This window comes from Terrapene carolina, unplaced genomic scaffold (genome assembly GCF_002925995.2).
Source record: "Terrapene carolina triunguis isolate 2854851 unplaced genomic scaffold, T_m_triunguis-2.0 Scaffold789, whole genome shotgun sequence".
NCBI classification, from domain to species: domain Eukaryota; kingdom Metazoa; phylum Chordata; order Testudines; family Emydidae; genus Terrapene; species Terrapene triunguis.
In genome coordinates, this window is record NW_020665140.1 from 8,549,017 (window position 1) to 8,576,703 (window position 27,687).

At 43.1% G+C, this 27,687-nt stretch overlaps 1 protein-coding gene across 1 annotated transcript in view; it reads right to left on the reverse strand.

The window, feature by feature from the left end:
• Nucleotides 1-27,687, reverse strand: part of CDS1 (CDP-diacylglycerol synthase 1) — a 59,246-nt gene that overhangs the window by 25,805 nt on the left and 5,754 nt on the right. Inside the window, exons 2-3 of the mRNA XM_026660506.2 lie at nucleotides 7,255-7,382; nucleotides 4,542-4,638 (exon numbers count right to left, since the gene is read on the reverse strand). Of these exons, the coding sequence (XP_026516291.1) occupies nucleotides 4,542-4,638; nucleotides 7,255-7,382 (225 nt within the window). The remainder of the gene's footprint in view (nucleotides 1-4,541; nucleotides 4,639-7,254; nucleotides 7,383-27,687) is intronic.

Here is a 27,687-nt window from a genome sequence, read left to right on the forward strand (position 1 = left end):
CTCCTCTGTTGGAAATAAAATTGTCAGTCTTTCCACTGCATGAGCCATTTTTCTTTATAAAACAGGTGCTAGAATATGTCGTCAATCAAATGTAGTATCTCTAGATACTTTATAATATTGTCAAAAGATCTGAGCCTTGAAACTTCTGCTGTGTGGTGTAACATGGGAATAAGTTTATACTGTTACTTTTTGCTTCAAGGCTTGACAGTTAAGGCTGTGTCATGCATCCTTCAAAAGGTAAATATACCAAACCACGTGGCAAAACAAACAGTTATTTTTCCTTCCTCATTATAACCCTATCAGCATAGAGCATGAATACTCAAAGGAAGAAATCAACATGTATGCAAAGATACTACTATACTCAAAGTAGTTATTACAAGAAAGAAACTCCATTCATTAAAAGAATGAATTACAGCATTTACAGATCCCCTTTCCTAGAAACTAGAGGAAAACAGTATCTACAAGATGTAAATATAGGATATGATAATACTAATAAAAAAAGCATTCCAATGGCTCACTACATGTCACACCTTCCGTAGATGTTTCAAAATAGGGTTCCCCCCCCCCTCCTCCCATGACCTATCTGGGCAGCTAGAGACATTTATTTAGGGTCAAATTCAAAAGAACTAATGGGTACAATTATTACCCCATTTCAATTGTTCAAAATGATATATCAGACTATTACATCTCAAGGCTGGAAAAGTTATATTTACCAATTTTTTCTAATGAATAATTTTTGTATCATATCAGGGGGAGGGATAGCTCAGTGGTTTGAGCACTGGCCTGCTAAACCCAGGGTTGTGAGTTCAATCCTTGAGGGGGCCACTTAGAGATCTGGGGCAAAAATCAGTACTTGGTCCTGCTAGTGAAGGCAGGGGGCTGGACTCGATGACCTTTCAAGGTCCCTTCCAGTTCTAGGAGATAGGATATCTCCATTATTTATTTATTTATGTATTTTATTTTATTTAAAAAACTGAAACACATATATACTGTTAAAGATTGTAGATAATTTGAAAGTTGAATATTTACACAGGGAAGCTGTCATTTGAACTATTAAATATCACTTTTAAACATTTGCCTGTAAAAGTACATAAGGCTCCTGCAACCAGACTCATCTTTAATTTACCTGATAGTAAAAATGGTTTTCAACAGATCACAGATAATTGCACTGTGTTAAAAATGCCATAAGCTGCTGGAATATTGTCTATTCTTGGGATACAGTAGTGCCAACACCCGGGTTAATTTCTTCAAAAGTCCATAGTATAGGATTTCAAGTGCATGCATCTCCAGGCTCTGTTATACACATTCCAAAAAAACACATTCCTCATGGACCCCCCCAAAAAAACTAATAGATAGCCACTGAGCATTACTTGTTTTCTTCCACTGTAAAGTAGAAAATTTCTTCTGACCAAAAACATTAGCATATTTGGATTCATTACTGATATACGTGGAACTTTTATTTTTTATTTTCCAGGCTTAATAAAAGATGTTTAAAAGAAAACTGCAGCTTTGGTGAGGGGAGGAGGGGGTTTTGAAAGACATTTTCCAAAGAGTTTTGTGGCATGACTGCTCAACTTAAATTGAGTTTGATAAGACAGAAAAGAAGCACTCAGTGTCTACTGCTTTATTGCAAGGTTGTATAGGACACTGATACAGCTTTGAGTAAGACTAGGCATGTTTCAAAGCTAGAGTAAAATGTATTTGTTTATATTAGGGGTGACTGTCATAACAGGCACACAGGCATGCCATGCCTATATAAAAAACTCTCTCAGGAGGCCCCACACCTGATGCTTCAAAAGAAAGTGAAAACCCATCACACACCTAACCAATTGTACAATGCTGTACAAAGAAGAAAAAAAAATTCCATGAGGAACAACTCTATGACCTGCATCAATAGATAATGGGTGAGTGTGTAGAGAAACAAAACGGTTCATCAGTACATGGAGCAAAGTTTTACCTGAATGATAATGGAGAAGAGAAAGATATTGGAAGTAAGAGATCAATGAAAACACTAACTTAACCACCTTGTCTTAGAAACTGATCCAATGCATTCTGCATTTTATAAAGTTTGACAACAGTTGTTAGAAAAAAGTTACTAACACAAGAAAAGCAAGCTTCCAAGTAAAATGATATTCAGACAAACTGAAAACCAGTTAGGTTTGCTAAGGGACAATAATTAAAAAAAAACCAACAACCCCAAACCCAAAATACAATGTAAAACTATATATCTGCATACATCAAAATCTCACCCACCTCCTCAGAAAGACTCTCAAATACATATTGTACATTCTCCTAGTGTGTCAACCCTACTCAGCCACAGTTACCTACGTGACATCCCAAGTAAATCTCTGATTTTTCAATAGAAGCTGAGGTAAGCCAACTCTGAGCCTGAAAATCCCACATGTTGATCTAAAGTAGTTCATTATGAAGAAGGTTTCAGACACCCTCAACATACAAATCCTTTAGAACTCTAAGTAGTCATGGTATGAAAAAGAAATTTCTACATGCAAATAACTGAAATTGCACTGAGATATCAAAGCTTCCTTCAGTTTCTAAAGATACTTACTTGACACATGCCAACAGTCTGGCTCATCGGTGCCCTTAGCAGACCTTCAGTAGCTGTACCACATATAAAAGTTTGAGACTGCTATCGCCTGCAAGCTAATGGATCTGTTCCTTTAGCTCAAGCTGTAGGGGCCCATGCTTTTAGACCCCAATGTACTGGGTTAAAGCCTTAAAGATGACCCATGGACATTGTTACATGTTTCCTGAAGAATAGTTAACAAAACTTAACCTTACAATAAGGCAGCTTTGAGAGGAGGACTAAACTGGGGGCACAATTCTCAACAGATAAGACTTAAAATCTCAAGAACTGAAGAGATACCACTTGCTGGTGAATCAGACCTTGATTTCAGGTAGCATCTTTGAATATCTAACCTTTCATACACAGCTGTCAAGGTCCTCTCCAAACTACTAACAACTGTTTATAAGTGACAGTGGTATTGTCCAGATGCACTTACAGCAGCTCTTGCAGCCATAGTAGAATATTTCAGGGATGTCTGACATAAAATAAATGAAAGGGAGTGGCAGGTAGAAGACACTCTAAGGTGAAAGAGAATGTAAAAATCTATTCTAAAAATATATTATGCACAACAATTAAAAAGATGCTGGAGCCTACAAGAGAAAAGGACAGGAAGAAATATAATATGAATGGTTAAAACAGAGCAACAGACTGAGGGCATGATACAATGGGAGATGAGAAAAACATTATCAGTTGGATTCTCTCTCAGCTGAGCCAAGTCCAAACTTGGTGCAGTTGAGGAGAGCGAAGAGGAAAGGTGGTTTTAATCCACCTTCTCACTTCTCTGACCTGGGGTCAAAATGTCTCCCGGCATAATTTAGAACAAACTAGGGGAGCTGCTTTAGACAATGCCAGCCACAGCCACCCACTGGGACTACTGTAACAGTCCAGGATCCGCACTTTGCCATCAGCACATCCCTTACACAGCGTAGAAAGGGTAATCACAAATGCAACTTTTAGGATGGCTAGTATGATTATTTGCACTGCTAAGGAAGCAAAAACTCAGCCTTAATTCAGGCCAAGAATATAGCTCTCTACAGAAAATTATTTCAAAAACTCCATGAATATACAATCCATTGATTATACCCATTGTATATATTCTATAAGGAGAAAAAAATGTGTTAGTGGAGTTATAAGGTCAAAACACTGAGACGTCAGAAATACCTAATTTAGGCTGAAGGCTCATCCTTAATCCTACCTGTTTGCACACATGATTTAAAATATGCTCTGCATATGGAGCAATGGCAGTCGCACCATAAATAAAGTTGCAAGTGAGTTTGTTATAATCCTGATACTGATCTCCCTATAACCTAAAGTATGTTACGTCTGAGGCAACAGTGAACTTTTTCTAGAAAATCTGAAGTGAACTGAACCAACAGTTTATTAATTATGACTCACTAAAAAGAGATGTTAAACACATTTCCACAAATCTAATTATTTTAGCACTTCACAGAAAAAAAATGAACCAGATAAATACTTTTTTGAACTATCCCAGCTGAGACAGTATCAAGGAACAAAAATCAGTTCATTAAAGTCAGATTTCAAAGTTAATGTTTTCTTTAGGATTGTCAGCTCTGGCAAGCTTAGTATAGGACATCCAATGACTGCTGAAAATCAGGCCACTATGTATGGAGAGATGGGAAATCAAATCATGTCAAAGGAGGGCTGAGAATGATCTATAAATTTTAGAAGTGGAAATTTACTGTAATAGTTTCAGTCCCATTTTCAAGGATCTCTACAGCAAAAAGGATAAATAAAAGAAGTCTTGAAATGTACAGTACATAAAAGTACCAACAAAGCCAGCAGTCCCTAAAAGCCATGTGTGAATGTCAATCCTGTATCTTTCACAAGTACTAATTCACTTAAATACAAGGTAAATTCCTCACCAATTTAAAAGTTCTATATAATTTGCCTTCATATTCATTCCTGACACAGGAAAATGTGTTTAGAAAAAACTTACAAGAAGCATCAGCATAAATGATCCAAGATATATGATCAGGAAAAATAAAGATATCATAGCTAGTGTTAAAATTCCACGAATCCACCAGTTTTTCCATCTACAAAGAAAACATATTAGGACAATTAAAGAAAACAGTACAGTTAACAGTCTCTTCATAGTAATAGATACCATTTATAGTACTTCCTTTAGTAACTGAACATTTAACAAGGCAATTTACAAATTGTGGCAACATGGGTAGCATGCTTACTGCTACAAGCTTTGAAGTGGTGCTGCATATGCTCCTCTTTGCAGAAGCCAGCTCTTGTTGGGTGATGTAGAAAGGACCCGAGGTAATAGTCCTGCCCCTTATGTGGAGTGGCTAGCACCACACACAGAGGCACTAGTAGGGAGCAATCCTGTGCTCATCTGAGCACTAGGACTGCAATATCAGCCCTGACATATATGCATGTGGGAGGAGATGGGATAGGCTATTTCTACCCTTCTCCTATTGCACATCCATACTGGATCTGGCCACAGTCTGGTCCATAAGGGGAAAGCTGCTGTTAGCATATAAACATTTTTCTCCAAACCTAAGATTCTTTTCTTAAAGGGGATTCAAACGGACTGGTCTAAGAAAAAAAAAAAAAAAATCAAGATTGCTTTTCATACAATTGTTCAGCAACTGGATTTAAAAACTACCATATATACTTGTTCATTAGCCCGTTCGTTTATAAGCCAACCCCACAAGATGGTTAGGTAAAAATAGCAAAAAACTGTAAGACCCTTTCATAAGCCGACCCTATATTTCAGGGGTTGGCAAACTTTGGCTCCTGGCCCAAAAGGGTAAGCCACTAGCGGGCCCGGACGTTTTGTTTACCTGGAGCGTTCACAGGCACAGAGCCCCTCAGCTCCCAGTGTCCGCACTTTGCCATTCCCAGCCAATGGGAGCTGCGGGAAGTGGCGTGCCACTTCCCGCAGCTTCCATTGGCTGGGAACAGCGAACCACAGCCACAGGGAGCTGAGGGGCTCCGTGCCTGCAGACACTCCAGGTAAACAAAACGACAATGTATTAGATATTCAATTCAATGATTCCATAGAGTTTAAAATCATCAAATTTTGGTGTAGACCCGTTTATAAGCCGACCCCCGCTCTTTGATGTGTCACTTTTTTACCAAAAATATTCAGTTTATGAACAAGTATATACGGTAGATAGTTGTAGGACATTCATTAAAAATTCATGTTTTGTTTACTCTTAAAACAGGCTCCAATTTATTTTTAAAGGACTACGGTCAACCTAAAATCCAGCTTATTTTTAACAATGAGTTAAAGTTTTCAGTACTATACCTACTCTCTAGTATCCCTGTAAAAAACTGTGGGTTTATAGTCCTATTTTCCGGTGCATTTGTCTTTTCCTTATGGTATGAAATACCCACAGGAAAAATAGGGGAAACTGGCTGTACAGGTTAAACCAAAAAAACCTGACTATTTACCCAGTGCAGGCACATTAGAAAGTAGAAAAAAAAAAAAAAAAAAAACTCTCTTGTTCATAATAATCTTACATGTACCTTGTAGAACGAGTAACGAAATGTCTAGACAAACATGACTAAACTTAAAGGGACACTGTCAATTTTAAAAATCTAATTTGAACTTAAGTTTGTGTTAGACATGTGTAATTTACTTTGAAAGGATTTTATTTATTGGCAAGTGAAGAGTACCCATTAAGGCCACCTAAATGAAGTTGCCATCAGTACTTACACAAAGGCAGAACCATTGCACTACAACAGACTTCAGTACCCTATGCAGCACTGACCTCAGCAAAGGACCTCTTTGCTCATATTAGTGGTATATCCTTATCACTATCAAAAGCTTTAAAAAAAAGAAAGAAGATTTTCCTAAGAATTCCCTCAAAGTGGATGGGACCAAAAAAACCCACAAAAAAAACAACCAATCCTCCAAATATTAATGATTAACCTGTTGAATTGGAGATAGTTCACCTCCCAATGACTTCATAAATATTTGCTTCAATTACCTTTGGTAAATGAAATAACCAATCAATCATTCATTTTCTGATATAGCTGTAAAACTAATCTGAAAAGTTTTCAAAATAAATCACTATAAAAATGTCTAGCGTGTACCTTCTAAAAATGAAACCTACATCTCTCTCTGAGTTATGAAGAATATGTATTAAGGTTATAACAACCAACAAGAATGCACTTTTATGTAGAAATCCATGATTAAATCAAGTGTTCCTGACTAGCGATTTAAATCATGATTTAAAACAAATCCACCCTGGTCGGCATATTAAACCAAAAGCTTCTTATTTCTCTCTCTCTCTCTCTCTCTAAAAATAAATAAATAAGGTCCTGCAACATCAGTCCCTATAAACTACTGACACTTGTGCTGTTGTACCAAGATAGGAAATAGTGAGCAACTGCAGATAATTGTTAAATATTGTAACTTAAAAGCTACCTTAGTCATTTAGAAATGGGTGCAGCTGGGCAACTTTTGGGTAGCATATTTTGAAAGCACAGTAGCTGTATGAAAATTGTTACACCAGCATGAATATAGCCCAGATACCATAATACTAAATCCAAAAAATAACTATTTTTGTGGCATACTGTTTTCCCTCATTAATTAAAAAAAATGACTTCAATTTTGTCTGTAATTATTTTTTAGTCAGCAGCTATCTCAACACTCTTATCCCAAATGGGCTAGGAATCTTGTTTTACCATACCTGGAAGACAAGCCGGACAGAGCCTTCTTGAGAATTTCTGGAGTGCTGTCTGTTGGTGGGGGCACTTCTGGAATATCTGAATCATTTCTGAGATCTAGATCTCCACACTTTTCACCCAAAACTACATCCTATGACAAAGCACATAAAAGAATATTGTTTAACCTTCCAGAAGGTAGTATATGCTTAGTCTCAAAGATTCATTTGGCTGGTGACATGGAAATACCTGCTTCTAAGAAAATGTAAATGGCAGATCAGCAAAACTATAGACTTTTAGGCAGAGTGAAACTTGGCTTACTGACTATGTGCTTATACAGTTCATAAGAAGGTAAATTATTCACTTGCTGTGATGGTACCTGCCACCTTCAAGTAGTCTCACCCTCAAGGCTCATTCTCTGTATCCATAAATTTCTCAGACACATCTACATAGACTGAAAAATTTGCAATCTAACTCTCTAGCTGTGACCAATAATCAGCTTCTTACAAGATGACAGGGTAGCTTTCTAAAGACAATATTCTTCCCAAAAGAAATCAGTAGTAGCAGTGGCTTATTTATTTTGATTTATATACAAGAACACCCACATCTTTATCCAAGGCTCTGAGGATCAAGGTGCCTTACTTCCCTGGAGCAAGTTCCACTTCAACAGCAAAAACAGAAGGCACGCGGTCAGTCTCTAGCTCAGCATGTCCGCTATCTTTCTGACCTCGTCCTCTCACGTCAGCTACACACAATTTTGATTCCATCTTGCCAGCTAGGGTTTGTTCCAATGCCATAAACAGAAGGATCAAACAAGCATAGTTCAGTTTAGCTACGCTTTCTTAAAACTCCACTCTAGTCCCCACCTTCCCTATCCATCTCTTCATTTTCCCTTCTCTCCCCCACCTCATAACTCCACCAATCTTAGGCCTGGTCTACACTAGGCTTTTATGTCGAATTTAGCGCCGTTATATCGAATTAACCCTGCACCCGTCCACACCAGGAAGCCATTTAGTTCGACATAGAGCTCTCTTTAAATCAATTTCTGTAATCCTCCCCAACGAGAGGAGTAGCGCTAAATTCGAAATGGCCATATCGAATTAGGCTAGGTGTGGATGGAAATCGACGCTAATAGCTCCGGGAGCTATCCCACAGTGCAACACTCTGTTGACGCTCTGGACAGCAGTCCGAGCTCGGATGCTCTGACCGGCCACACCCCGGGAAAATTTGAATTCCTTTTCCTGTCTGGGCAGTTTGAAGCGCAGTTTCTGTTTGGACACCGTGGCGAGCTCAGCAGCAGTGGCAGCAGTGGCAACGATGCAGAGCTCTCCAGCAGAGATGGCCGTGCAATCCAATAGAAAGAGGGCCCCAGCATGGACGGATCGGGAAGTCTTGGATCTCATCGCTGTGTGGGGAGATGAGTCCGTGCTTTCCGAGCTGCGCTCCAAAAGACGGAATGCAAAGACCTATGAGAAGATCTCTAAAGCCATGGCAGAGAGAGGCTACAGCCGGGATGCAACGCAGTGCCGCGTGAAAATCAAGGAGCTGAGACAAGGCTACCAGAAGACCAAAGAGGCAAACGGACGCTCTGGATCCCAGCCCCACACATCCCGTTTCTACGAGGCACTGCATTCCATCCTAGGTGCGGCCGCCACCACTACCCCACCCCTGACCGTGGACTCTGAGGATGGGATATTGTCCGCGGCCGGTTCCTCCGACATGTTAGCGGACGGGGAAGATGAAGAAGGAGATGAGGAGGACGAGGCAGTCGACAGCGCTGGCACCGCTGATTTCCCCGACAGCCAGGAGCTCTTCATCACCCTGACCGAGATCCCCTACCAACCGTCCCCCGCCGTTACCCCAGACACAGATTCAGGGGAAGGATCAATCAGTAAGTGTTTTAAATATCTAAACATTTATTTACAACATAACTGGCATATTTAAAATATTAACAGTAGCTAAAGTGCTTTAAAACATGTAAACATTTATTTGCAACAAAACAGGAAGATTGAAAATATTAACAGTGGGTAAAGTGCTTCAAAACATGTAAACAGGAAAGTCAAACAAAAGGGGAATCAGTGCAAAGTGTGTCATGATTAGTCTGTCTTTGGGCGCCTCAATATATAGTCCGAACCATTTCCAAAAAATTGCACAATGTCCGCTTCATGATTATAGTGCCCAAAACCCTGCAGTCATTTGTCCCTCCAAGGGCACCTAAGCCAAGAACTGGTCAATGTAACCGGGGATAGAGGCGACATCCTCCGGGGAGAACTCCTCATACACCTCCTGCAGGTGTTTTTCCAGCCTCATCAGCAGGTTCCTGGGCAGGGAGAGCTTATTAGGCCCCCCGTGGTAGGACACGTTTCCCTGCCACAACGCCAGCAGGTACTCCGGGATCATGGCCTTGCAGAGCAGCGCAGCAAATGGCCCCGGTTTCTGCAGGCTGTCACGAAGCATGCGCTCCTTCTGGCTCGCAGAGACCTTCAGGAGGGTGATGTCTGGCATGACTCCCTGCTGTGAATTAGGTAGGGGAAAGTTAGTATTGGGACTGCTTGCCCGTCCCTTTACAGAACTGCAACCGCCGGTTTACAGCCACGCGGTTTACAGCCGCGAGGGGGTGGGACAGGGCCAGAGTTCATGCTTGCAGGATCGCTGCCAGCAGAGACTCGCATTGCTTTCTATGTGAAAGGAGGCCAGTGCCACTCTTAAAGTTTTAAGCGGCCACAAGTCTACGGCTTACCATGTTTGCCAGCTAGACAAAGTCCGGTGTCCAGCCCTGCTCCTCAGCTCGCCACAGCAAGACCGCAGGCACTGTAGGCGAGGGCCGAAAATTCGACCTTGTCCTCAGTGCGCGTGTGATAGGTGCTCTGCATGGTCTTGTTCACAGAGAAAGACTATGTTCTCTGTTCACAGATACATTGCTCTGTCTCAGGAATTCACTCCCTTTTTCCAATTCCCACAGCCACATCTGCCCAGAGGCTAGCGCACATTAGGAGGAGGAAGAAGAGGACACGGGAAGACATGTTTGCTGAACTAATGGGATGCTCCCGAGCACAGGCAGCCCAGCAGACACAGTGGAGGGAGAACTTGTCCCAAATGCACCGGGCAAACATTGAACGGGAGGAGAGGTGGCGACAGGAGGACAGGCAGGCTACTCAAACGCTGCTTGGACTAATGAGGGAGCAAACGGACACGCTCCGCCGCCTTGTGGATGTTCTGCAGGACCGGAGGCAGGAGGAGAGAGCCCCGCTGCAGTCTCTCTGTAACTGCCCTGCCCCGCCACCAAGTCCCATACCCCCCTCACCCAAAGTCCAAACACGGAGGGGTGGAAGGGGCCGTGAAAAATTTCACTCCACCCCTGCAGACTGCTCTACCACTAGAAGGCTCTCATTCCCCAAAATTTGAAAAGTCCTTTCCTACCCGCCTCACACAAGACCCCGTCCAAGTTTCACCCCCCCGTTCCATGTGCGGTTGTTAATAAAGAATACGTTTCTGTTCATTTCTGTTTCCATCCTCTTCTTTTGGAGGGGAGTCTGTCTGAAGGGGGGGAAGGGGCTTGGTCATTGGACAGGACAGTCACCTTTAGCAGGGGGCAGGTGCAGCAGCAGGGCACATATACAGTGCAGTGACTAGTTATCCTGGTCAGTCTGGGAGGTGGTTTTCATGTTCTGTGTGGTGGGGGGGGTGGTGTTGGTCTGTGACTTGGTGGCGGGGGAGGGCAGTTACAGATCTTATGCAGCGGTCCTTACCCTGGATCACAGAGCCGCGCAGCAGGGGATCTGTAACCCTCCTCCCCCTGCAAGACAGTCACATAGCCGACACATACACGCAGTCCCGGCCAGGAGGGCTGGCAGGCTCCGTTGAAACAACCAGTCCACCACCGCGGAGCCTGTCATTCCTGGAGTTTAGAAGCATCATTTGCATCACAACACTAAACCCGCCCCCCGCCACAGTCTGCGTCCCAGGTTTAAAGCATTCCCGCGAAAACAGTAATAAAGACAATGGTGTCCATTAACAAAACAGAACAGATTTTATTTTTTGGGAAGGGGGTGAAGGGGGTATGTGATTGGAGAGGACAGTCGACGGCAACTGGGTAAAGAAACGGGGGCAAGTTCTGCTTCTGTGTCCACAAACTTAAAAGTCACTGGGTACCCTGCTCAGCCTTGAAACTGGCTTTCAAAGCCTCCCGTATGCACAGCGCGTCCCGCTGGGCTCTTCTAATCGCCCGGCTGTCTGGCTGGGCGTAATCAGCAGCCAGGCTATTTGCCTCTAGCTCCCACCCCGCCATAAAGGTCTCCCCCTTGCTCTCACACAGATTGTGGAGCACACAGCAAGCTGCAATAACGATGGGGATATTGGTTTCGCTGAGATCACAGCGAGTCAGTAAGCTTCTCCATCTCCCCTTGAGACGGCCAAAAGCACACTCCACCACCATTCTGCACTTGCTCAGCCGGTAGTTGAAGAGTTCTTTTTCAGTGTCCAGGGCGCCAGTATAGGGCTTCATGAGCCAGGGCATTAGCGGGTAGGCTGGGTCCCCGAGGATCACTGTAGGCATCTCCACATCCCCAACAGTTATCTTGTGGTCCGGGAAGTAAATACCTTCCTGCAGCCGTCTAAACAGACCAGAGTTCCTGAACACGCGAGCGTCATGAACCTTGCCCGGCCATCCGACGTAGATGTTTGTAAACCGTCCCCGATGGTCCACCAGTGCTTGCAGCACCATTGAAAAGTAGCCCTTTCGGTTGATGTACTGGCTGGCCTGGTGGCCCGGTCCCAGGATAGGGATGTGAGTCCCATCTATAGCCCCACCGCAGTTTGGGAATCCCATCGCGGCGAAGCCATCTATGATGGGCTGCGCATTTCCCAGGGTCACTACCTTTGACAGCAGTACCTTGACGATTGCCTTGGCTACTTGCAGGACAACAACCCCCACGGTAGATTTGCCCACGCCAAAGTGGTTCGCGACTGACCGGTAGCTGTCCGGCGTTGCAAGCTTCCAGAGGGCTATGGCCACTCGCTTCTGGACAGTCAGGGCTGCTCGCATGCGGGTGTCCTTGCGCTTCAGGGCAGGGGACAGCAAGTCACAAAGTTCCAGGAAAGTCCCCTTCCGCATGCGAAAGTTTCGCAGCCACTGGGATTCATCCCAGACCTGAAGCACTATGCGGTCCCACCAGTCCGTGCTTGTTTCCCGGGCCCAGAATCGCCGTTCAACAAAATCCACATGCCCCATTGCCACCGTGATGTCCTGGGCGCTGGGGCTCGTGGTTTCTGACAGCTCTGTGCTACTCTCCGACTTCAGGCCCTCACGGCGGTGCCGTAGCCTCCTCGCCTGACTTCTCTGCATCTGCCTCTGGGAAAGGTGTATGATAAGCTGCGAGGCGTTGAGAACGGCCACAACTGCAGCGATGGTCGCAGCGGGATCCATGATCGCAGTGCTGTGGCGTCCGCGCTGTCACTGATCTAAAAGTGCGCGAACTGATTTCCCGCCGGCGCTTTCAGGGAGGGAGGGAGGGCGGTAGTGACTGACGGATGACGACAGTTACCCAAAAGCACCCTCGCCACATTTTTTTACCCAGAAGGCATTGGGGGCTCGACCCAGAATTCCAATGGGCAGCGGGGACTGCGGGAACTGTGGGATAGCTGCCCACAGTGCACTGCTTCCAATGTCGACGCTTTCCCTGGTAGTGTGGACTGACAAAGTCGAATTACTGTCCTTAGTGTGGACACACACGTTCGACTTTCTAATATCAATTGCACATATTCGATTTAACTAAAATCGAACTACTCTCGTAGTGTAGACATACCCTTACCCACCTTCCTTCCTCCTTTTGTCCCATTACCTTCCTATCCCTCAATCTTACCCCAAAATATTTCTTAAAGATACCTTAGTTTAAAAACCCCATGCTGGCAGTGACAGGTTTTTCAGTGGTGCAGAAGAAAGGGAAAGCTGAGAAATGGGAGCTGCAGGAAGGGAGAACAGTTTACACAGATCTTCAATGTCATATCTGGCTTCCCATTCAGTTCTAACCCCAGTCTTGTTTAGGAACTTCCCATCCTTTCCCTTCCCCACCCTACAGAGAGAGGGTGGTAGTTAACCAAAGCACCAGCCCTCATCACCATTTGCCCACTCAATAGGTGGCTCCCCTGCCATGTCACTCTCACCAGTGATGTTATATTAACTAGGATTGTATTATTTGCCCTATCTGCTAAAAGCCTGCACTAGATTTGTAAGCAGTGTTACGTAGCCATGTCAGTCCCAGAAGAGCTCTGTGTAAGCTTGAAAGCTTGTCTCTCTCACCAAGAGAAATTGGTCCAATAAAAGATATCCGCACCCACCTTGCCTGCACTAGGTTTCTTATTTATATTTTGGTAGTGCCTAACAGCTAGTAATCTAAGTAGATTAGACAAAGGGTGAGACAAAAGAGCGTATAACAGAGTGATGTTTGGCAAATGTTCGTTCAGTTTGTGTTTAGCCCTTTTCTAATGAATAATTCTTGACTGGGTTTTGGTTTGTTTTACTTCATGTTTGTGAACAACGTTTATGTTTTTCTATACCCCAAGGCCACAGGACAGAGTAGTTCTTACATGGGGAGTTACTAGATTTATTGTGGAGAAAAAGTATAATCAAAGCAAGTTTCCTGTTTGCTCAGTGTGGAGAGTTCACATAGCATCTTCCCAATGACCATGCTGGCTTTCCGCAGCAAACGCACTCCCTCTTGGAATACACCACAGTTTTTTGATCTGTTGAGTCTGTGGGTAAAGGAGGCTGTCCAGTCGCAGCTCCGATCCAGCCGTAGAAACTTTACTCATGGCATAGAGGAGAAGGGACACGAAAGGGACAAGCAGCAATGCCGTGCTGAGATCAAGAACCTGAGGCAGGTGTACCAGAAGACAAGGGAGGCCAACCGTCTGTTCTGGTGCAGCACTGAAAACATGCTGCTTCTACAAGGAGCTAGACACCATCCTCGGTGGTGACCCCACCTCCACCACCAAGAGCCCCATGGATACTTCGGGGACATTGGAGGCAGTAGCCAGCAGAATCAACCACAAGAACCAAGTGGTGGACGAGGAGGTTGAGCTAGAGGAGATTATGGGACAGGCAACAGGGTTGTCCATAGGTGTGGTGAGTCAGGACCTCTTTAACTCCAGAGAGGTCTAGCCAGTCTCAGTATTCCGGCTCTGGCACACCGAAAGCAGGAGCGTGGAGTTCCGGGATGTACTCAATTTGCTTTGATACTACATAGTGACATGAGGTACAGGCGTCTTATTTTGTTACTTGGTGCACATGGGAAAAGGGATAGAAATTACCAAAACTAGGTGCTGTTTCCATCTGTTCCTCATTCCCCTGTGCATCTACACAGTGGGGGTCCTGAAGAAAAGTTCGTTAATGCACACCGGGATTTCCTGGGAATCCTATGTAGAAATCTCTAGGAAACTTTCATGAAGGTATCCTGCAATCCTCTGACAAAGGTTCCTTGGCAGAGCTGCTTTGTTTCTTCTCCCATTGTAGGAAACTTTGCCACACCAATCGTCAATTACTTCTGCAGAAACCAAAGCAGCACACAGGCAAGCAGCCTATGGACCTGGTCTGAAGCTACACACATGCAGGAGATGCACCCTTGCATCATTGGTTACCCTCAATAGAGAGATCAGCTTCAATCACCCCGCCTGTGGAAAATGGTGCCAGTATTCAGAATAGTGATCCCCTTCTGAAACCACCCAGATCCTTTTCCCCCCATCTTGCATCTTTCCCCCCAGGCTGAACTCACCATGTTGAGTGCTCTCACCATGCTGCGTACTTGCCAAGGGAAAGCAAGAAAAAAGTTACAAGCACCCTCTATGATTCAAGACAGAGTGCACTCACAATATTGATTTTTTTTTTTTTTTTTTTTTTGCTTTTGCAGATGTGCCCTTGAGGGCCAGCGAAGACAGGGGCAGGAGCGAATAATAGAGGAGCATGAGTGGATGATAAAGCTCATGGAGGACCAAACAGAGATGCTCAGGTCCCTGACTGCGCTGCAGTTGGAACATGTGTGCTTGACTCCCCCGCGCAGTCCATACATAACTGCTTTCCATGCCCTCGTCAAACTCTCCACAAACATTCCTCACCCCTTTGCACTTCACCCCTAGGGACCAGTTCCATAACAGCTGGATTTATACACAGCTGTGGGAGCCTCATTTGAGAGAGTGCTGCTCAGTGTCAAGTCCCTGGCAGGAAATGGAAATCTGTATTTCTGTTTAATAAAAATGTAGTCTCAGAAATATCATTCTTTATTTGTGTCCTACACACAGTGGGTGCAGCAGAAATTCATACACAGTAGCAAATCAGCACATATGCAGACTATGATTAAGGCTCACGCAGCAATCTGTACAAGGGTCATTCAAGATGGCAAGTAAACAACGACTGCCTGAATTCATTACAGAAAGACATTTCAGGGCTCATTGTCAAAATGCTGCTTCAAAGCCTTAAAATGCCCCCTGCTGAGCCCCTCTGCGTCTGGGTGCTCAAAATCAGACACCAGGCGATCCACCTCAATGCTCTACCCCTTGGGAAACTTTGCATAACATTTTTGAAATCAAGGGGGAAGAGTACAGCAGGCTGCTATGACCATGGGAATATTTTCCTCACTGAAATCTAAACCTGCCAAAAAGGCAGCACCAGTCAACCTTAAATCTGCCAAAAGCACATTCCACGGTCATTCTGCTCCTGCTGAGCCTGTTGTTGAAGCACTCCTTGCTGCTGTCAAGGTTTCTGGTGTAAGACTTCATGAGCCACGGGAGTAAGGGGTAGGCTGGCTCTCTCAGGATCACTATGGGCACTTCCATATCCCCTACTGGAATCTTCTGGTCTGGACAGAAAGTCCCTGCATCCAGATTTCTATATAGGACAGTGTTCCTGAAGATGTATGCCTCATGCGCCTTCCCTGACTAGCCCGCGTTGATGTCAGTAAAACAACCCCGGTGATTCACCAGTGCCTGCAATACCATCGAAAGTAACCCTTTCTGTTGATACACTCCATCGCAAGATGGTCTGGAGCCAAAATTGAGATATGCGTGCCATCTATCGCTCTGCCACAGTTAAGGAATCCCATTGCTGCAAAGCCATCCACTATTTCCTGCACATTGCCCAGAGTCACAGTCCTTCACAGCAGGAGGCAATTAATGGCCCTGCACACTTGCATCACCGCAACCCCCACGGTGGACTTCCCAACTCCAAACTGATTCCCAACTGACCAGTAGCAGTCTGGAGTTGCCATCTTCCACACAGTGATCGCTACTCATTTTTCCACCATGAGGACAGCTCTCATTCTAGTGTTCTTGCACCGCAATGCAGGGGCAAGCTCAGCACACAGTTCCAGGAAAGCAGCTTTGTGCATCCAAAAGTTCTGCAGCCACTGCCTGTCATCCCATACCTGCATCACGACACAGTCCCACCATTCAGTGCTTGTTTCCTGAGCCCAATAGCAACAGTCCACCGTGTGCAGCTGCTTCATGCATGCCAACATTAATCTTGAATTATTTCTTTCCATGGCACACAGCAGGGCAGGCACCACAGATTCATTTCTAGATTTGCAGCTCATGAAATAATGCGGCTGATCCTGCAGTGTGTTCATAATGCTCATCACAAGACTGGAGAGCAGTGCAGGATCTGTGCTTTCAGACACAGATGGCGGGCGCAAAGTTTACAGGGGCAGTTGAAAAATGGCGCAAAATGTAGTCAGAAGCCCATGGAATGATGGGATGGAGAAAACTGCATCATGGGGCAGTGAGTCTGCCCCATGATGCACTAGGGTCTATTCCCAGAAGCCCTAGTGGCAGACGGTGACAATTTGCAGTGGGATAGCTACCTATGGTGCACTGCTAGCGCACCAACTATGGATGCGCTCTGCCAACACAAAGAGTGTTGTGTGAACATACATAAGCAATGTAATTACAGCGGTTTATGATTGTTGATGTAACTTAAGTCAACTTAACTCTGTGGTGTAGACATGACCTAAGTGTCCATGTGGATCCTGTTGCCATGCACTAAAAGTTCTATAGTGTGCTTTGATCTATGCTGTTTTAAGTCCCATTACCAAAGGTCATGTAGAAGCCTAAGTACTACTGACTTTCACTGAAATTTAGGCTCCTAAGTGTCTGTCACTTTTGAAAAAGGGAAAAGGATGTCTGTGTGGATACCAGAGAGTGGAACCATCCCCTATTATTAGATTGGACTGCGAGTTGTGTCCAAACTCCATCCCTTACAATAGAATAGCAATAAAGGCAAGTATTGCCAGAATTTGTGAAGACTAAAATTACATGATCTGAAGAAGAGCTTTGTGGAGCTCAAAATTCGTCTCTTTCACCAACAGAAGTTGGTCCAATAAAAGATATGACCTCACCCACCTTGTCTCTCTCATAAGTTTGATGTTCTCTGTCTTCAGCTCCTTAAACCAGGCAACACGTCATTTTAAGTGAAAAAGTGAAGGAATCTAACTCTTCAAGGACCCATTTTTCTTAAGGCTGCTGCAGCAAGACAATTAACTGTTGCAGCAAAAACACAAGCCAAAATTCACATTTGGTAGGTAAAGAGTTTTTCAATTAATTTTTAAAAAGGTTAAACACAATGCTGGGAAGAGGAGAGTAAAACTCTGGAGGACACTATTAACTGATATATGGTGGATAGAAACTCAAGAGAGAAGTACAGTATTCAAGGAGGTTAACAAAGTTACCATATGAGAATCTCAGCATCATAAAGAGGAAGCAAGATGTATTTTTCAATACAGGCATGAAATAAAAATAAGATACTGTGATAGACCCAGACCAGTTGGGAACAGCAGAGTAGCAGAAGGGAGATATACTGGCCACTGGATAAGTAGTTTTCTGTTCCCTGAGTGACCAGAGCAGGGGCTACTCCAGGCTAATAGACCACCTGACTCCAATTAACCTGCTAAGAGTCAGGTGAGGCAGTTAAGCACCTGACTCTAATTAAGGCCCCTCTCATGCTATAAAAGGGCTCACTCCAGTCAAGCCAGGGAGTAGAAGTGTGTGTGAGGGACTGGGAGCAAGAGGTGTGCAAAAAGCTGAGAGTGAATAGGCGTACTGCTGGAGGACTGAGAAGTACAAGTGTTATCAGACATGAGGAGGAAGGTGTTGGGAAGAAGCCATGGGAAAGTAGCCCAGGGAGTTGTAGGTGTCGTGCAACTGTACCAAGAGGCACTCTAAACAGCTGCAGTCCAAAGGGCCCTGGGCTAGAACCCGGAGTAGAGGGCGGGCCTGGGTTCCCCCCATACCTCCCAACTCCTGATCAAACACAGGAGGAACTGACCTGGACTATAGCTTCTACCAGAGAGGAAGGTCTCTGGACTGTTTCCTGACCTAGAGGGTGAATCTGTGAAGCGAGCAAATCCGCCAATAAGTGCAGGACCCACCAAGGTAGAAGAGGAACTTTGTCACAATAATCACAAATATGATAAATGAAATCTAATTTAAGAATGTAAACTCTTCCAGAAAGGTAATTTCTTCTGTGTTATCTAGCACTACAGCCATCCATGGTGTTTTACAAGCAAACATTAACTATGCAGTGTGCATCCTACACCTAGTTTACTAGATCAAGCCATGCTCTTGTTTTCAGGAATTTAGAAGACTCACTTCCAAATGCTGGACACAATACATCAGAGGTTCTATAAACAGAATTACACTACTCTTGGTAAATCGGGTAGCTAGGGTTGTTCAGCCAAGAAAGTAGCTAATTTGATCAAATAGTCTTGCAGTCTGCCGTTTCAGTGCTTCAAGTTTCTTATCTCCACAGGTTTTTTGTTTTTTTCCCCCCCTGCCTCCTATATAAAGTCTGTTTGCATTAGCGGTACTTGGAGAAAAGTGGCAATTTACTTCCATTGTTTGAAAGGAAAACTTGGATATCATCTTGTGCTAGCCTGCCTGCCTTTTCTTTCAAAAGTACTCAACCCTACTGTTTAGCTGACATTATTTTGAGTTTGTTGAAACAGCAAGCTTGGCTTTCTGAAGTATTAAGCACAGAGGCTGTGATGCAGGCAGAACAGGTGCCAGTTCATGCAAAGGCCCCTAGGCCTCATTGAACACTGACAAAAGCATAGCTAGAAACTCACCTGTGTGTTTCATATTGTTAAAACAAATGTTAAACTATAAGAATGTGTTTAGACTTTATGAAATGCTTGTAAATTGCTGCATGCATTAATCTCACTTATAATATCTGTATCCTCTATTATAAGGTAAAAGTGTTTGCTTTGTAACTATAAAAGTGTTTGCTGTAAAACTGTAAATCTCCACTGTTAGGAGAGACACATTATTAAGTGTGAAATACTAGTTTACTAAAAAAGGTGTCACCTCCTGCCCAACAAAAGGATGTCTATAGACATCAGACAAGCCCTTGTGGAACATTGGTGGACAAAAAAACTTTGTCGATTGCTCCCCCCCAAACACCCATGAAGTGGAGAGTGCACAAACCCTTATCCCATCAGCTTGAGCTCTGGGGGAAGGGGATAGAAATCCCTGTCAAGAAAAACTGATCATTATGCTCCTTGGAATATGGAGAGGACAATATTTCTATGCGTAAGGAAGGGATCCCCAAACTATTTAGCTCAGGTTAGCCCTAAGTGACATACAGAGCTTGTATATTATAGCAGCTTCTTTTACTGTTTGAAACCCAAGACTGTAACTCATTTGTATGTGTACATTTACCTGCTTTAACCTTGTAAATAACTTTCTTTTTTCCTAGTTAATAAACCTTGTTAGTTAATATAGGTTTGGCTACAAGCAGTGTCTTTGCTGAGAGATCTAAAGTACAATTAATCTGGGGTAAGTGACTGATCCTTTGGGACTGGGAGTAACCTGAATATTATTTTTGGTATAAGGGACCATCTATCACAAAGGCAAGCTTGCCTGGGTGGCAAGATAGACTGGAGCACCTAATAGGACTGTCTGTGACTCCATATTAAGGCTGTTACAATGCATAAGAAGTTCACACTTGATACCTGTCTGGAGTTTGCTCTGCTTCTTGACAGTCTGCCCTGAGGCTGGCACTCATAGTTGTGAGCCACTCCAGACAGCTTGACAGAGGCTACCTAGCTACAGGTAATTAATGCTGTGCTGCATTTTTTAAACTCTTGGTCAAATTCGTATTTGTTGTGAAAATGGCTTGCTACAGATGTCAAAATGCTATACAAGCCATTTGCAAATTTGCATTCTAAGCCTGTAGCTTATCTGACTCAGACACTTCTGGGTGGCTTTTTTCAAAGCTTTATTGCTTCTATTGTGTAGAGTACAAATGGTGGGGAAAAAAACTAAATCAAATCCATTTAATTATGCTAAAGTTTAAAGTAATTAATAGACCTATCTAGCACCTTAGCATTTCAAAACTGGAAATGCTGACAATCAAATGCTATCTAGCATAGTGTAAAAATATTAGATAATAGCCTAAGTAACGAAATAAAAGTATAAGACAAGAGACAGGGAAAGTTTTTTTTTTTTAAATATATTAAATGAGAGACTATCAGTTGCTTGTGTTCCAACTGCACACCTTAAATACCTCCATTTCTCATGCTGTTGACCTGAACAGTGAAAATAGCACTTTTAGCTGAATGATGTACAGTAAGTTTCCTAGGGAGGAATAGCTTCCATAACCATATTATAACTCTGGGGTGTAAAAAAAAAAAGCCATTAAGAATGTTAATTGTGTGTTTTATAGCAGCTGAGGGCTTTTGAAAAAAGACCTTTCTGTCCTTCATGGGGGGAAATAATGTATTCAATAGGGCACAACTGTATCAGACAAATCTGGTTAAGTTTCTAATTACAACCAAGCCTGTACCCTTCATGTTATGACACGTCCCATACCATGTTTTTTCATTTGCAGCCCTCTTACTGATCTCCACTCCCCAGCTAGAGATTTCCAAAAGCAGTCCCAAACTTGCAGGAAGAACCTTTAGAGTACCTCCATGCATAATTTATCCCAGAATAACCGTCAGTCATGAATCCATCATCCCTCAATCATTTTAGGAGACAAATCTTTGGATCTGTTCTTTAATAGCTTACTATCACCTGCATCTTGAAAATATGTCTGAGAGAATGGTTATGTTAACGAGAACACATTGTTGAAAATGAGGCTTTTTCTAGCTTTAGCACAAACGCATGTGTGTGGAGACCTCAGGTGCTGCAGTCCAGCTAGACTAGATGATACCAGTGCCACTGAAGATATGGAAACCAAAGGCAGAAGAATGAGCATTTTGCACTGGAAATGGTGGTTCTGATAGAAGAATGAGAGTTTTAGTAAGAGTGATGACTTAGTACATGGAGCAGTCATCTGACAGATCAATGAAGATTAGAAACTCTCTATGAAAGTTCATAGACAACGTGGACATTAGGAGTTTCCATTCTGAACAAAATCCTCTTCACATGCCTGCAACTGTGTTTCAAGTCTAGTGCTACCCCCATCCCCTTTTTAAAAAAAAAAAAAAAGGGAGGGGGGGTCTTAAATAGAAGTGGCCTGATTTTCAGAGGTCCTGAAGCCCCAAGCTCCCACTAATTTCATTGTTCCTGTAAGATAGGGTGACCACATTTTCAAAAGGCAAAAGCAGGACACATACAGGAGTCCTGCCTGCTCTATTGACCTGCCCCACTCCTCCTCTGAGCCCTTGCCCCCTAACCCCCTCTTCCTGAGACTCCACCCCCTGGCCAGGCCAGAAACCAGGCCATGGTAAGAGCTGCCCAGGGAGCATGAGCCACTGGGGAGCACTCCATCTTCCCTGGGTGGGGGCAGCCCGTGTCCCTGCCCCCCACAGTGTGGGACACCCCACAGCAGCCCAGGCTCCCTGGGTAGCTCTTACTACTGTCCAGCTCCTGCTTCTGGCCTCACCAGGGGGAAAGAGGATGAGCAGAAAGCAGGGCCTCATGACAAGTGGGGGGCAAGGCCCACCTCACACTCTCCTTTACTCCCACCGGGAAGAAGCTGGCACCACCCATGAGCCTCGGGCATGTGCAGAGCAGCACTTCAGTGAATCTGGCACAAATGCTGTCCCAGAGTCATTCATTTCAGGACTGGGACTTGAGCTCTGTATTTCAGGACTGTCCCACCCCAATTCGGGATGGGGGCTTAGCTTGTTAGTGACCATCTCAAGGTAGGGTATCTGAAATTAATTTAGGCATAGATCTATGTACCAAGTAAACAAGCATACCACACTCTTGTATGTGCAGATCAAGGATGTTTTTTGATATTTTAATAGAAAGTTAACCCAGTTCCTAGCAGTATTCATGTATTAAAAGGCTGAGATTGAAGTTCCAAGGTGTAAAATAAAATTTGTGAAAGTCACAGCAACTGAAGGGGTCCTGGTAAAGAAGACTGTAGAAAAACTAAGTTTGTAAGGTATGCAGGTTGCCATTTTTGAGTTAAAAGAACCATGGTCTGAAGTCACTACAATTTGGTCAGGATTACTGGTGGCAGATATTTCTACTTTTTAATCCACTCTTTTAGATTAAGGAGGGTCATTTTAGTTGTAGACTTCTGCTACAGAACCCAGACCTCCTTAAAAGGGACTCTCGCAGCTGCCAAATTGACTCCTCTCTAAGTGTCTCTGCACTGCAATCAAGAGGTGTGACTGCATCATGTGTATGCATACTTGTACTAGCTTGCTAAAAATAGCTGTGTAACTGCAGCAGTATGGCCTAGCCACTCGAGAACAGCGTGGATTTAAAAAAATGAATATATGTTTAAATTAAATACAGGGGTTTATTTTACAAATAAACAAATAAAACTAAATTTAAAATTGTCAACCTTTAAGGCCTAAACTTATAATTAAATTTTTTAAAAATAAATATAAATAATACTAAGCAGTACGTTTGCTACCAAGATTTAAAGAAAGTTCCATTAACTTAATGGTTTGTGTCACCCACTGAGTGCCTAGAATCAGAGTCTGTTAAAGTACTAAACCAGCTTTTGCCAACAATGGCCTCTTCTGCAGGTGCAGAGAGAATATTTTCTTCATTTCAGTTTATTCAGCTAGCTCAGTTTAATGATTAGTGTATTCAGTTAAGAAACCAACTGGGCATCCAAAAAAAAAATAGGAAAGCTTATTTTTCTCTTCAAATCTATGAATAAAAGCTACATGAGAGAGAAGAGATTACTAGTTCTAAAATCTTGAAGGATAATGATGACCAGAAAAAATATGTTCAGCTCAATAACTACAGATGATACTTTCTTTAATACATCAGTTTTAAATGAAAAACTTGTTTTGATAAACATTTTTCTTATGTATCCTGAAGACTTAAAGTAGTTTTATTTAATAAAAATTAAATGTTTTGTGCATTAAATTTAATTTGAATTTCCATTCAAATAGTTTGATACAAATCACAAGTAAAAAAAAAAAAAATCAACCTAATATATAAGAAATGCATCATTCACTGTTTTCTAACTAATAGAATATAAACATTAGGAATCTGAATAAATGGATATCAAGTTATATAATTGCTTAAATAAGTGTGTAGAATCACTAAATTTGGTTTTGTTTTTTTGCTAACCAGGATGACAGCCTAAAGGCTAGAGTTAGTTGTAAATCAACATGTTTTAATGGTTATCAATGCAAATCAACCTTGGTTTAGGAAAATAACTGAAAAGTACAAATGCAAATCATGATTAAAATGGACTATTTAAATTAAAGTTTTCTACTTGCTGATTTAAATCATGATTAAGATTGCTTTGATTTAAAGCGATCCACTCTGCCTGAGAACAATCCCACCTGGTACCCTGGATACATACTTGGGGAGTTAGCTTATGCAGCCACAGCTATACCGCTTTCTCAAAAAGGCTACAGAACAGAGGTAGAAGCTTCTTTAGGAGAAATACGTAAGTGGCAGCTTACCTTAATTCTCTTTCAAATTAGTTTTTCCTTTAATAACTCAATCAAGGAAGTGTTTCATTTATAGGTTAGTATAGAAATCTTAGGTCGATTCATATGTACAATCTTATAGTGGTGTAGTATTCTGCATATGCATGGGTAAATAGTGACCCACAAAGTCATTTAAGTACAAGATGTAGGGTGAATAAGGCAAGGGCTTTTGTGTAACCAGACCTCATTTAGTGCCTCTTTCAGTACATTTTTCAGTATACAGCTAATTAAATAGGTAACACCATGCCCCTAGGCTGATCATTTTATGAATGAGCTTAGTGCTAACATTTCACACATGCAGTGTGGTTTTCCAATGAGAAAGTCAACACTTCCACTTCAATTCTAGGCCCAGCCATTTGTGCAAAACAGCTGTTCAGAAAGTTACAAGAAATCATATTTGAGGGTGGTTGTTTTTGGAAGGATTGTTTTGTTTTAATATAATGGAGAATGTTTTCCCACTTATTTTCAAGAAGGGCTCAAGTATAGTTTGAATCAAACTTTCAAAAACCCCACTAGAGAAATCCTGGAGAGTTTCAGCTTAAAAATAAAATTTACAAAAGGTTATGACTAAACAAGGATTGAAAGGTAAATTAATAAGCACCTTAATACAGCTGTCACTCGAATTTCAGCTATAAAATTTATAAGAAAACAGCATTTAAAAAAAAAGGCCTCTGCATTCTCAGGAAAGAGACTGTAATAATGAGCAGATCAATAGCCCCAGTAGAAGAGAACAGTTATGGGAACATACCACTTGGTGTAGATCTAAGATCCGACTTTGTAATATCATCGGATGGCATTGGTCAATTTTGGTAATCCCTTATTCAAAGTCAGATCTTCACAACTCCCTTCCATTAACTATTAAACCCCCACAAAAAGAATCAGTGATAAAGATAATTCCATATAATCTGCCTGTGTGTTTTGAGAAATTGACAGAATACTTGACCTTGAAGGGTAAAACCTTGTCTACACTGCCACTTTACAGCGCTGCAACTTTCTCGCTCAGGGGTGTGAAAAAACACCCCCGAGCACTGCAAGTTTCAGCACTGTAAAGTGGCAGTGTAAACAGTGCATCAGCACTGGGAGCCGTGCTCCCGGCTACTCCCCTCGTGGGGGTGATTTTTTTTACAGCGCTGGAAGAGCTCTTTCCCAGTGCTGGTGCCGCAACTATAAAGCGCTCCTGTGGCAGCGCTTTAACGTTGCTAGTGAAGACATACCCTAAGGGTGGTGCAGGGAGTGAGATTTTCTTTGCCTTTATGAATAGTATTATCCCAGCATCTAAGAGCCCTAGCCATAGACCACGACTCTACGGTGCTAGACACTTTACCACACAAACACTGTTGGACTGTATTACAATTTTCAATGCCTCATGACTCCCCCTCCAACTGCCTTTCTTGCCACTCCCAGGAGCGAGGAGCCACAGTTAAGCACTGATCTAGGATAAGCCCTTATGAGGTTCTATTTTCAAGGCTGCCAGTATTAATCTTCAACAGCCTCATAAATATTACTTCAGTTCTACCAATGAAGAAGTCATTTTACTTCTATTTTCAAAGCCAGAAACAGACAGTGAATCTGAATTAGTAATCTGGAATTTTAACTTCAAATCCAGATCAGATTTCCAAGTCCTGCCACACCCACCTCCCCTCCCCACGCCCACCACACACACACTTTCCTCACAATCCCCAAGACTGCTGAGTTTGTGAGGAAATGGTCAATGCTCTATGCTGGGAGCTAGGTAAAGCTGCCATAAGTTAAAGCACCCAGGGTCCACGCTAACTTATTTTAAGGAAAGCTCCACTTCCTGGGGCATCTCAGAATTTAAGATACTTAAAACCCCTTTTCGTCCCTTTCGCTTGGGATGAGCCTTCTCTTCTGTGCCTCCTGTCAGACACAGCACACACCCTGGTCCTATGCCTTTCTCTCAGCAGCATTTGGAAGCATGATAGCACTAGGCTTCCACTATTCACTGCCCAAAAATCGTAGTAACGCAAAGTGAGGGTCAGTAAGAGTGTATGAAGAGGAATGATGGTATAGCATTGTGTTGTATCCAACACAACACAAAAAATGGCTGATTTTGTTAGGGGTATGTCCAGTTTGTTTTGGTTGCCTACTATCAGCATCAGAAGACAGGCACAGTTGGACAGATAAAGGTGTGGAAGATATTACCTTAACTCTGTATTCCCTGATTTTCAGATGTGTTTTTGTTTTAATTTAACTCTTTATTTTCTAGTTTTCAGGTGCATTTGATATTCTGGAAGGGTACAAGGCATTGCTGGTCAACCTTAACTCTGCATTAATCAAGGTTTCAAGCAGTGAATTTCCCTTGTTTTTTGAGGAAGTGGTGATAGTAAGCAGGCACTTGTTGGGGTATGGAAAAAACAAAAAGCCTTCCTTGGAATGCTACCAGCTCTGCCCATCTCCTGGATCCCAATGCCCCAGTAGGGCTGGAAGCACCATAAGGATAAGGGAAGGTGGTAATTCATGGAATGTGAGGAGCCTGGAGGTAACTCTGCCCAATCCTTTGAAATACAAGAGGATGACAGAGGTGTGATCTGGCCATTCATCCCAATGGGATGTTCTCAGGTTAATGACACCCAGGAGGAGTAAACTACATATTCATCTCAATAGATGTTCTCTTCCCCCCGCCCACCCTCCCAAAATCTATCACAGCCTCTCTTTTCAAACACATCTCCCTATACATGTGGAAATCTATCAGTGTCATTCAGCCTGACATGCAGCACAATCAGTGGGTTTTTCCCCCTCACTTCCATCAGGATCATTTTCAGACTCATATCAACATCTAGTATCCTTGCTCCTAGCAGGCACCACTCTTCTGTTCCCTGAATCTGGTGACAGTACTGTCAATTCTTCTGAGTATGGAGTCCCCAATCACACAGATTCTGAGTATGGAGTCCCCAGTCACCTAGTTCTTCTTGGTATTATGTTCTCTCTTGCAGTCCCCTATACACATCATCCTAATTTTTCCTTACGCTCCAGTCCCCAAGTATCTCCATCATGTGTTCCTCTCTTCTGCGGGGGCTGTCTTTCTTGTTTTTCTTCCTCACCACACCATCTTCTGCCTGTTTCTTCTCATTCACTAGTTCAGCAAATCTGTTACTCCACTGGATTTCACTACCACTAGCTGGTCTCTTCCTCTGCCTTGTCCTCAGGGTCATTCTTCAAATGGATCATCACCCTTTTCTTCTGGCAGAATGCCCTCCAGCTCCTTTTGTTTGCCAGGTGTCCACAAATATTCAGAGGTCTGTACCACCTCTGCTCTCCTCTCCTGTATTATACCTTCAAATCCCCTCATCTCCACTGCATCTCTAATCCTTGGATCTTCTCTGCCATGAGCTGTTCCAGGTGACATTTCACACATACATAGCTTCTGTCAGATATGCACTCAAGGATGATATACATCCCACAGCTTCTGCACCTAACCATCTTCTTTGTCTCCTCTCCTCCTTGGGTCACTTCTACAGCTGCCTCAGTAACCACTGTCTTCTCTTCTTAACCCTATTCCTAGAAAAGAAAGAAAGAAGGGGGAAGGGGTGGGGAGAAAAACAG